Source organism: Lycorma delicatula, chromosome 1 (assembly GCF_047948215.1).
Source record: "Lycorma delicatula isolate Av1 chromosome 1, ASM4794821v1, whole genome shotgun sequence".
NCBI classification, from domain to species: Eukaryota; Metazoa; Arthropoda; class Insecta; order Hemiptera; family Fulgoridae; genus Lycorma; species Lycorma delicatula.
This window is the reverse complement of record NC_134455.1, coordinates 61847910-61860841: the sequence shown is the minus strand read 5'-3', so window position 1 is coordinate 61860841 and position 12932 is coordinate 61847910. Positions and strand designations below refer to the sequence as shown.

At 32.2% G+C, this 12932-nt stretch overlaps 1 protein-coding gene across 5 annotated transcripts in view; it reads left to right on the top strand.

The window, feature by feature from the left end:
- The first annotated feature begins 2074 nt into the window (after window positions 1-2074).
- LOC142318880 (ubiquitin-conjugating enzyme E2 Q2) overlaps window positions 2075-12932 on the top strand; it is a 117898-nt gene continuing 107040 nt past the window's right edge. For all 5 annotated transcript variants that reach the window (XR_012755064.1, XR_012755068.1, XR_012755070.1 and 2 more), the window contains exon 1: window positions 2075-2393. Coding sequence is in view for 2 of the 5 variants with exons in the window: in XM_075355489.1 (XP_075211604.1) it covers window positions 2232-2393 (162 nt within the window). In the remaining 3 variants the exon portion in view is untranslated. The remainder of the gene's footprint in view (window positions 2394-12932) is intronic.

Sequence of the window (12932 nt, the reverse complement as noted above, 5' to 3'; positions counted from 1 at the left end):
TGAAAAAAAGACAGAGACAGAAGAACAGTTGCTAGCATTTACAGGAACCAAACAAGAACAGTAATAATTGAAGAACATAAGAAAGAAACTGTAATAAAAAAGGAAGTCTGACAAAGATGTTCCCTATCCCTGTTACTTTTTACTCTTTACATAGAACTAACAGTTAATGATGTTAAAGAACAATTTAAATTCGTTGTAACAGTACAAGGTGAAAAGACAAAGATGCTACGATTTGTTGATGATATATTAATTCTAGCCAAGAGTAAAAAAGATTTAGAAGAGACAATGAATGGTATGGATGAAGGCCTACGCAGGTACTATTGCTTGAAAATAAACAAGAACAAAATGAAAGTAATGAAACGTAGTAGAAATAATGTAGATGGACCGTTGAATATAAAAATAGGAAGAGAAAAGATTATGGAGGTAGAAGAATTTTTTTATTTGGGAAGTAGAATTACTAAAGAAGGATGATGGAGTGATATAAAATGCTGAATAGCACAGACGAAACGAGCCTTCATTAGTAAATATAATTTTTTTACATCAAAAATTAATTTAAATGTCAGGAAATCATTTTTTGAATGTATATGTTTGGAGCATAGCTTTAATGGAAGTGAAATTTGGACGATCAGAGTACCTGAGAAGAAAAGATTAGAAGCTTTTGAAATGTAGTGCTATAGAATATAAAAAAATCAGATGGGTGGATAAAGTGACAAATGAAGAGCTGTTGCGCCAAATTAATGAAGAAAGAAGCATTTGTAAAAATATAGTTAAAAAAAAGAAGAAAGATTTATAGGCAACATATTAAGGATCCTGGAATAGTTGCTTTAAGTACAGGTAGATGGGAAAAATTGTGCAGGCAATGTTTGTAGTATGTAAAACAAATTGTTCGGGATTTGTTAGGATGTAGGGAGTATACGGAAATGAAACGACTGGCACTAGATAGGGATTCTTGGAGAGCTGCATCAAACATCAAATGGCTGAAGCCAAAAAAAAAAATACTACACTGATCTCTACATAACTGGATCGGGTGACCCTTATGGCGTAAAATACAATTGTCCAAGCTATTATACGTATTTGAATACTAAATCGTGGATACGGGTATTATTTGTTGGTTGGGTTTCAATTAACCACACAATTCATAAATGGTCGATATGAGATTGTACAAGACTACACTTTACTTCCACTCATACATATTTTAATTCATCCTCTGAAGTAATAATTGACTGTGATCCGGAGGCAAAACAGGAAAAAAATGTTCAACATTGAAGCATATTCAGCGCCGCAGAATGCAATGCTGGGAACTAAATAAACATTGTACGCTTGCGCGACTATAATCATGATAGCAGGACGTATATTTTACCAAAGTTCATCCCTACTCTTACATTTATCTCTACGAATGCGCAGTTTCTTTTTATGTAGTTCTACCACTCATTTAGTGACGCTAGTTTATGCTTCAAATTTTACCTATTCCCAATAAAGATCCCTCATCCACTTATACAGAGATCAGTGGATACCATAACGGATCTACTGCCATCACAATAATTCTCTTGCTTAATTGAAATATTCAGATGTTAGACGGATTATTTACGCGAAAATTTCATTTTACAGAAAAGTATTAAAAAAAAAAAATTAACTCATAAATTTATTTAAAAAAACAGGCTAACAAATAGTTAACTTGTAATAACGATCGAGAAGTCGTTTCTCATATCTAATAAGAGTAACATGATGTTCATTCTTCAGTGTTACTATTGTCAGGTTTAGTATGTGTACTATAAATACTGGTGAAGTGAAAAATTAGTACAATTTTATTTCTTATCGGTTATTAAAGTAAAAATTAAATGCTAACATGTTTGTCCATTAAATATACAGCAAGGAGTGAATTTTGTTACAAAGTCTTTAGACTCGATTTGTTAACACTAGTTTATTTCAAGAATGAAGAAATATATTTTCCCTCATAAAAAGAATAAAAATTATTCTACAAATTGTTTGATAACATACGCCTGTCTGCACTAAGAAAAGAAAACATTTTTCCAAATATACAGCTGTTTCACAGCTGTACAATCAAGATGGAAGAAAGAATCGTAAACATTCGTTTATTTCCGTTAATGCCCGAGACTGTGCTTTTGCAGTCGCCATTTTCGTTCAAGTATTAAAGTGTTTAGTAGTTATTATCTTCGTTTTTGTCTTAGTTTAAAAATATCTGTGCTTTATGTAAGACGCCACACACTCAAATGGCTTGTTTAAATACACTTAAACAAGAAATTAAAACATTAGAAGCTGTTTTTCCCAAGAACCATGAAAGATTCCAGATAGTGTCAGCTAGTGTGGACGAACTGAACTGTAAATTTATTGGAAGAAACGGCAAAAGATATGAAATACATGCTAATATTACAGTAAGTATTTAAATTTTGCCCGATTTTTCGTATTATTGTGAAATCTACTCTCATTAGTGAAACAAGTTATTGTAAACTTCGCACTGTGTATGTGTGTATATTAAGACAATGGGTCAGCTGGTAGGACGTTCAGTAAAATAGTAGTCATGTAGTAGTTTTAACTTTTTTCGTGCTTGTTAAAACAGGTTATATCGTATGATATGATTAGGTTAACTTATGTAAACTTGTGTATTTTTACCACTTGCCTTACGTTTTATTTATTTATGTTTTTCACTAAATTGTATTGCTAATTCTTTTTATAAAACTGTGCATGAATATTACCTTCTACTATTAAATTACTACAATTATTTCTTGAAATTGCCCAAACAATTGTGGGCATGTGTATTCTCAGCTAAAAATATATTCTTAGTATTCATTCCTTGTTACCCCTTTTCTAGTGTATGATTTTCATTTAATTCAACTCGCTTATCATAATGTTAGAAGATATTTTTTTGGGCAGCTGCAAGTCATATTCTTGATCATTAGGAAAGAAAAAAAACTTTAAAACTACTGTATTTTTGCCTATAATTTAAATTAGACTATGATTTCAATTTGTGATTTGACTAGTTTAGTAATTTAAAAATGAAAGTTGTATTAATACCGAAGTTTACACTGGTAGTAAAGGACAAGTTTACTGAATTGAGATCAGTGATAAACTTAATCACTACATTAAAACAATGGTTAGCATGATAAATTTATTGCTACATTAAAAAACAATGGTTAAAATCTAGTGCCCAACTTTGTAATTTTTGTTGATTTATTGTAACTAAATTTTATATTTATATAGATTACTTAACTGCAATAAGAACTTTAATTTCTATTAAATAAATTAATGTATATTAATTAAATAATTTCTATTTCTAAATAAAGCATATATCAATATTTATGTTGTTACCTTAGCTTTGTCACATTTTTCTACATTAATTAGGGAAGAAATTGTTTTCTCTGTTTCAGTATTTGTCTTTGACACAGTTGTTCAAGGATGGCTTTTTGTAACTGGAAACAGAATTAAAACATACCACTCGTATTTTGAAAATGTTTTTTTTTATATGTCAAAATTACTTATATTTCTTATTTTTATTAACATTAGAAGAGTTTTTAGGCCTTGGAGAAGTCTGTGAATAATGTTTTTAACTTAACTTTTAGGTTCTTTTTTTAGTGTATAAAAAAATAAGAATATGTTTAATGTTGATGTACTCAGCTTTTTTGGTAGTTGATTTTGCTGTGCATCATGTTCGCTATATTTTCCATAATTGTTACCTAAATTAATCAAATGAAAGCTTTTTAAATTTTCATTTAATATAGATATATTTAAAACTACAGTAATTAAAGAGTTTGGTGATTGAAGTTGAGAAAAGTATATATTGTTTACATAACTCATTTTAAAGGAAACTTTTAATTGAATTGAGAACTATCTAACAAATTATACATTGTTTTTTCTCATTTTAAACTGAATGTCACTTTTTTTGTTTATACTGACAAATAATCTACATAGCTTGGATATATTTTTATATATGAAATTACTTTACAGTTGAGTATAACATACAGGATTTAAGTACTAAATTTATTTACGAATATTTTCGGTACTAAAAAGAGATGTTTATTTACATGCAGAGAACCAAAGTTTACAAATGCATATTTCTTAAATTGGGAACATACAAAAGAGTAATTATTTAGAAAGATGACATATTTTAAAGTCGATCATGGCATATATTGTTGTTTTCACACTGATTGTAAATATAAAAAAAGTGTTGTTCTACCTTAGTTTTTAAATTAGATGAGGTTAGCAAGTGAAGTGAGCGTTAAGTTATCTTTGCTGTTATCAATGAAGTTTTGTTCATTTTCAATTTTTTTGTAATGTAATCACATTAACATTTTATTACAATCTACTAATAACGGAAACCGTTGCCATTATAGGGATATGTAATTTTTGGTAGTCAATTTAAAACCTTTATAAGGCAAAATCTACAATAAAGTGACACCTTTTTGTACATTTTCAAGCAGCATGGTAAAAACAAAATAATATATGCCAAGAGTATTGACTTATGCTTACTATTGAATATGCTTTACTTTTCTAATAATTACCTGTTATTTTATAACTGTTTATTTCCCATTTGCTGTATAAAAAAAGTTTGCAGTATAAAGAGTTAAGTTAAAAATTACTAGTATTTATTTCTAAATTAACCTTAGTACTAAAATTGTAATGCTTACAGATCATTCATTACTTTTTAAGTAAGAAATGACAAAAATAAATTTCTTTATTTAATACCAACTAAGAAATAACTATATAAAAAGATAGATGTAATTTATCTGTAGTTTGTACTTTTCAAGAAGATACCTGCAATCATAAACTTGATATCCGAATATCTAAATAGAATGTACTTTATTTTGTATGTCCTGAATATCGGGGTATTCCATTTTAATTCAACAAATGAGCAGTGCTTGCATCACTATTTTTGATTTAAATGATATTTGGTATATGATAACTACCTACCTTGTAGTGGTAAAACAAATTTTTTTAATATTTTTAAATACTGTTTAGTAATAGACTATAACTAATTCGCCAACAGGTAAAAGTAGCCATTTTGTCACCTTTTTCATGAGCTGTACATAATTATTTTATATCATACAGATGGTAAAAAAAGGCTTTTTGGAAAGAGTAAAGATGGATCTTCATCTTAGTCTACTCGAAATTCATTTTGTTACATAACCGAATCTTGTAATGTTTACTGAAGTTACATTTACAAATTGTTATTTTTTCAAATCTTGGGCCCAAAATAAATGGTGAAGGGCTTAGGGGTAACAGGCCTGTTTTTTATCTTTTAACTCTTAGGTACTAGTAGTACTTGTAAAAAAAATTGGAGTGTTACAGTGTCCTCAATTAAAAAAAATTGGCGCCAATTCGTGCGATTTTCAAAATGTCACATTTTTGGGGCCCAAAAACTACATGTGACAGGTGGCAAATATCTGAAATGTTTACAGCAGTAAGTACTTTTTATATACTTTAAAACCATATAAAATATATTTTGTTACTGAAAGGGGTGGGCAAGTAATGAAGCCAACAAAACCAATAAAAACACTATTCCTTCTAACCATAAACAACATATCCAAAAATACTGATGTTATGTATTTTTTTTCAGATTATAAAAATTACAACTAAACTCATTAGAAAGAATAAATAGTTAATTAATAAATAGTCAATTACAGAATGATAAATAATAATTAAAAAATTATAAACAATTCAAATACATTAACAAGTTGTTCAGTTCACTTTTACCTTTTTTACTCTGCTAATGGAAGTTATGAAAAGTGCAAGATTTAACTAACATAACTTAGTGCTCCTGCCATTTTTTTGTTGAGTAGAACTGATAAGTCCTCATTCATCTTAGTTGTAATGTTGGGTCCTCTTCCAGTAGTCGATAGAAAAAGCTCTGAAGACATGAGAATCTTTAAAATATTTTCCAGTTGAACCCATGTTTGATTATTCCTCAATAATTTTTGTGATGAACTACCAGGTTTAGTGTGAGAGCTTAATGGGTCAGAGCAACTTTTCCCATTAATATGAAAATATTTATGTAAATATTTGGTTTTATGAAAAGTACAGATATTTTTTGTTTCAGTACATCCACTTCTTAAAGATATCAATGTTATTTGCTGTTCAGTAAACTTTAAAATATCGTGCAATACTGAAGATCTATTTTAAGTCAATTTGTGACATACTGTTTCAGTGTGAATGCCAATTAAACACTCCATAATCTGTTTTTATAAAATGCAAGGGTTCTTACAATAACAATATAGTTAGTATAAATTATAAAACCACCAATTGCACCTCACTTTGTCTTATCCCAGTTTCTATACAGAAAAAATAAAAATGTTTATTAATAAAATTAAAAATAAAAGATATCGCATAAAAAAGAAGTTCACTGCTAATAAAATTACTTTATGAACAAGTGTACATTACCTAACCACAGTATTAACACTAGCAACAATACAAGATGTGTTAAAGTCAAAACAGTAACTGAGCCTTCTACAATGTTTACATTCAGGATTACATAAACATTCATGTTCGTGCATGTCTTTTCATTTTGGTGTTTAAACATGAGTTTGTACTTATGAGTCATACTTTAAGTAACAAACTATCTAGAATATAAGCTACCCCATTATAGACGTATAAAACTTTTTTGTATAGTAGGCCTACATTATTATCTGGAAAAGTACATGGCGTTAATTTTTTTGATACATTGTTCATGGTTAGAAGGAATAGTGTTTTTAGCGGTTTTGATGGCTTCATTACTCATCAATCACTTTGAATAATGAAATAAAATTTTATATAGTTTTAAGGTACATAGAAAGTACTTACTGCTGTGATAATTTCAGAGTTTTGCCACTTGTCCTACATTGGGTTTTTGGGTCCCAAAAATGAGACAGTTTCAAAAAATCTTACAATTTGGCAGCAGTTTTTTTTTTTGATGGACACTTGGTAACAGTTCAGTTTTTTTTTAGAAGTACTACTAGTACCTAAAAAGTTAAAAGGTAAAAAACAGGCCTGTTACCCTAAGCCCTTCAGTATTTATTTTGGGCCCAAAATTTGAAAAAAACAATTCGTAAATTGTAACTTCAGTAAACATTACAAGATTCGGTTATGTAACAAAATGAATTTTGAGTAGACTAAGATGAAGTTCCATTTTTACTCTTTCTACAAATTACTTTTAGACCTTTGTATGATGTAAAATTAGAGTGTACAGTTAATGGAAAAAGTGAGAAAAAGTTAGAAAAAAAGTCTTTAACTCGAAAAAAAAATTTTTTTTAAATATAAAAAAGATTTTTATTGCCACTTTTTTTATCATCAAAATTAAAAATAGTGGTGCAGTAAAATTTTTGAAAATGTGAAAATGAAATACCCCTATCTGAATAACTAAATAGGACATAAAATTATAAATATAATCTAACTAAATTTAACCTACGCTCACTAACCTTCACTAGCGAGCGAAGGTTAAGTTTGGTTAGATTATATTTATAATTTTATTTATATATTTTATTTCAATATAGCCTTTCAGTGGCGTCATTTAACAACTAACTGACTAACTGCAGATCACCTTGTCCGTTGTGGGCATCTTCTTAAAGAGTTCCCTACAGTTTACTAATACCTATTAATTAAATTTTCTATTGTAATATTCAAGTGAGAAAAAATAGTGTTAGACAACTGATAACTGCTGCTAAACATTATCTCAACGTTTTTTTAATTACTTTAACTTCTTACAGCCTGTCCTTCCAGATCTATAGAGCTATAGATCTATAGAAATATCAAATTTTTGATATTTCCATTATCCAGTTATCCACATAAAATTTTTGTATATAGATTCTTTGCTGATGACAGTATGTTAGTTATTCATTACTGGTACCAATTAATTTTGAAATTATATTAAATAAATTTTAATGTTGGGTACAAGTAAAAAAATATATGTATATTTCTCACCCTGGAATGTTTGTCATAGTCATGAGTTTATTCCAACATGTGATATTTGTTGATAGTAGTTCATATTTTGTAAAATTAACAAAGTAAAAATTAATAATTTATATATTTATATATATATATTTTTTTCAAATTCAGAATACTTTTTTGAAATTCTCTAAAATATAAATAAAATTTTTCACTCATCTAAAGGTTAGATGAGTAAAAATAAAATATTTTGTACTTATTATTACAAACAGACTTAATCACACAGAAGTGCACTTAAAATTTGACAAAAAGACATTTTTTAGTATATATGGCTGATATTATTTTGCCCAAATGTTTGTAGATTCACTTTAGACTTAAACACATTAAAATTGATTACAACATATAAACCAATAAACCCGAAATACTAAAAATTCATCATGTCTAAAAATCTAATGCAAAGAATTGGAAACTACTTAAAACATAACCTTTGAAGATTATTCCTGTTTTTCTTAGCAGGGTTACATTAAGACATTATTTTCTCAATTTCTTCATTACTCAAATTTTGTATAATCTTGTCATAAATTTTGTTTCTTTAGAATGTGAAGTTTAATTTCAGTATTCAGAATTTCAATAATTGCATGACTTTTCTAGTAACATCGTTTGAGTTAAATGATAGTTCAGTTACCACAATCAGGTGAAGACTGCTGTATTCAGCTTCATTATCTTACATTAGTAGCTTCATTTCCACTACTCTCAACTTCAGTGAAAGTTAGGATATTATGCTATCCATAAATCCAAAACATTTGCTGTTTATTGAATGTCTGATCAGTTTCATTGCCTCACATGCATCATTAAAACTTTTCATTAAAGTCAAGTTAAAAATTTTCATTACAGTCTTTATCAAATTCTATTAGATTTAATGATACCCTTTAAATACCTGAAGAATTTAACCGTCTTTAATCTATCATCTGGTGTACATGTATTTATGGGTTATGTGAAGCCTTTTTTGTATAGTGAAGTCTTCTTCAATTATGACTTAAGTTTTGATGTAATCAAGGGAGGAATTCACTCTTAAATTTGTTAGTGACAAATGGAGTAACAATATGAAATTTTAACATTTATCTTTAATTGTTTGTTAATGAATCAAGACTGTATGGATATCTCTAATGTCAAAGTTAGCTAAAATCTTTATAATGAATATTTCAAAACAGGAAAAAATTCTCTAATCCTTTAATGCTTTCAGTCCTTTAATCATGTTGGATTTTGTTTTTAGTGTTTTTCCCTCCAGGTATATTGTTTTATTCATATATGTTTATTGCTGATAAGTGGATTCAGTTCTTTCTCCACTTTTCTTTCCATTGCTAAGTTTACAGGATAGCTCAGAAATTCTTTCCTCTAAGGTTCCTTATTCTCAGCTGTAAGGTAAGTCACAAACCATTGTTTAAGGGGTAACAGCCAAAACTGTTCAGTTTCCTTTTTTTGAGTATTTAGTTTTTACAGTTTTTAAGACTATTCCTGTTCACTATCAGTGAACAGTCCTGTTCACTATCAGTGAACAGGAATAAAATTTAGTGTTTGTTGCTTGCCTTTTGTAAATTAATAATTGATTAATTTTAAGTATGATAATATTCCTTCTAATAGTGATTAGCATGATGATAACCTTAAGTACTTTTTATGTTATAACTTTTGTTGATATTGCAGTACTTACAATATATAAGCTTTTCTGATTATAGATTCTTCTTTTGTGTAGATATTTGTACATTTTTTAGTCTTTTTTTGAGTAAAAAACTCAAATATACTTTTGCCCTTGAGGACTTCAGGTGGACTTCCGAAAAAAAAAACAGCTGTAGAACTCCATGAGTTAGAACATTGTAGGCAAGCCTGCATCCTCGAACGTGTATGTCTTAAATTATTTTTCAATTAGCACATTCAACTGCCTCATTCAGTTAAAGCGAGAACTTAATTGTATATTTTTATTGATATTGTATATTGATGTCTAATGAATTCATTGCATTTAAAAAATAGAAGTGCAGTTGTTTTTATACTTTACCTCAATGTAAAAAGTTTAAATTTTTGCTGGTTCAGTTGTTTAAATATTTAATAAACTCTGTTTTTTTTTTATTTCATAAAATACACATATAAGAGAAATAGTATTTTTTGAGCAGTGCCAATGTACACATATTTACGTTTTTGCTAGGAATATTGAAGTAGGCCAGATTTGTTTTTTATTACAATAATCTATTTAAAATTTATGCAACATTACTCACAAAAACAATGTTTAATTTAAAAAAAATTATGTAATAAACGTAAAATGGGGATTATTTTTTAAAATAAATTCATGTGAAATCATGCCTGGATGTTCATTCATTTATGCAGATTATTCAGTGGAAGAGACCAATTTATAAACAAAGATTTATTATTTGAAAAAATGTGCAATATATAAATATATTTTGTTACCACATATATGCCTAATTTAATATCGGCGGGCGAATACGGTAGCAATAATGTGAGTGACGCACCACAATATACGTACGCGCTGATACAAGCATCACTTCCACCGCACAGTTCTCCCACCATAGCGCCGCTGCAGCTCTAACACTCTCAGGTTCCAATAAAAGAGCGTGACCTTGAGTTTTCAATTCATCGTTGACCACCACCTGGAGAAGACCAAAAAGAAGAAGATGAAAGATGACAGAAGAAGTTTCCTGACCGCCTCAACGTGGGACCTACCGGCAGATGCCAACATCCCCGCCGGAACAGCAGGTCTGGCCAGCCCGCCGAGGGAGCCGCTGGACGCGTACGGTATCATCCCGCTCCAGCTCGCCGGACTTCAATCGCCCTGGCCGGCGAACTCAGCAGCAGCAGCAGTAGCCGGGTCAGTGTGGGATTGCTCGAAGAAACCGCCTCGGCCGCGCCGGCGAAGGACAACCGACGCCGGCCCCCGACACTGCGGGGCTCTGGGGGCCACCACTGTCACGCTGTAGTGGGATCCAACTGCCGCTGAGGGGAAGCCCGGTCTGATTTTAATGGACGAGCCGTAACTCCCCGACTTCGCCGGAGTCCAGCTTCCGAACCCAACAGCTCTTCTCAGAGCTAACGCAAAAAACGGCCCTTTTCAGGGCTACCACAAGGTTATTAGTTACAAGAAGCCGTCGAAGCCAATCGACGACAACAACCGTTCTCTCAAGAATAATATACAAGAATATTCTTGTAATATCGGCATATTAAGTGGCACTGCCACGTCCCATCGAAGCCATTCGGTGACAAGTGGCACCCAATGTGGGGCGAAGATGACTGGACATAGCCACGCCTCTGCCTACCAAATGTTAGCCGACAGATCAACACACAAGGCACCCAACACATTGACTGCCTGGTTGCAGGTACACGTGCAGCATTTCCGTCGGTGATAACGGCAACCTTCAGTGGTCTACCACATGAGGACCCAGAACTGTTCCTCTCTCGTCTACAAACTCAGTTACAAGAACAAAGAGTGCCTGTTGAGCAATGGGCTGAGCACGCCGAAGGGCAGCTGAAAGGGCTCTGTCCTGGGCCAGGCAAAATGAAGACCTACAACTCGATTGGTTCATCGACCGATTTCGGCAGCAATATAACCTCTCGCAAACTACTGCCAAGCCTTGGTCTCAACTTTACGTACAAACGCAAGGAGCTAATAAATCGGCGGAGCTTTTCCTGTTGCACAAGAGGAAATTCATTCACCGACTCGCTCCCGGTAGTGAAGTTGCCTTCCTACCAATATTGCTGAAGCAGCTCAGACCCCAGTTGCGACTCGCTGCGAGCGACAACCAACCATGATATTGACGACCTTCTGCATCGGGCCATCATCATTGAAGCAGAGGAACAGGAGATTTAAGCTACAATGTTAAAGAATACTCACGGAAACTGCGTTTTAGTTCTGTGCGGAGCTCATTGGATATAGTAGGTGAACTTCAATCGGATACTTCCGTGGCTAGAACAAATGACATCTCGACGTAGAAGCAGCATGGCGTCATTACTGCCCGGAACGCCATTTCCACAGGGAGTGCCCAATAAAAAAGACACATTAGGGAACTAGTAAGGATTCCGGTTGTTGAGCCAACCGAGACCCTCAGTCAACTAGGCTCAGACATCCCTAGAATCACCGTTGAAGTAGCAGGACGACTCACGAAAGTGGCCATAAATTCTGCTACCAACTTCAGCTTAGGAAGAGCTCTTGCTTAGGTGGATTACAGGAACTGTACTATAACCTTGATCAGAGCATTATTACAGAATACATAATAATGAGGTTAAATCAAATATAAATGGGACTTTTGTTTCTGAGCGTCCATGGTTGGTAGGAGTGGGCCCGTGCTACTAGTATGTTTGTGTGGGGAAAGCCGGCCATTCCATTCTGCCAATCAATTCATCAGTAATGCTCATGGTGTCGGAGCAACAAGTTGATCTCCCTCCACTGCTCAATGTGTAATTATAAAATTTCTTGCTTGTGAAGGAGTTGAAGCGATGGGAATGTTCCAGAGATTGACTGCAAAGTTTGGGGACCACACATTGTCAAGGACTCGCGTGTTTGTCTGGCATAAAGAATTCAAGGAAGCACAAGAACGAGTGGAAAATCAGGAACACAATTGCCATCCTCGGACCACCATTACAGATGAAAACATGACATTCTTGAAGACGATCGACGGATGAGGGTATCCGAAATTGCAGAACAGGTCAGAATAAGTTATGGGAGCTGTCAAGCGATCCATCAAACAACTTACAGTTTCGTAAAGTGTGTGCCAGATGGGCTCGTCGCCTTTTGACTGTAGATTAGAAGTTGAGACATTTGGAGATCTGTCAGAGGCTTACAGCAAGGTTTGGGAAAAAAGGTGATGCATATTGTCTGTACAAACGTGTAATTGGACCAATCAATAGCAGACTGCCCACTTATTTGTAAAATCTCTCAGAAATGATGTTTTTGATCCCGTTAACCTTAAAGTAAGTAAAAAAGATAGTCTATATTCTTAAAACCTTTTTAGAACAGTATCATCTTTCCCAGTTATGCAACTGAAAAACCATGTCGTAAC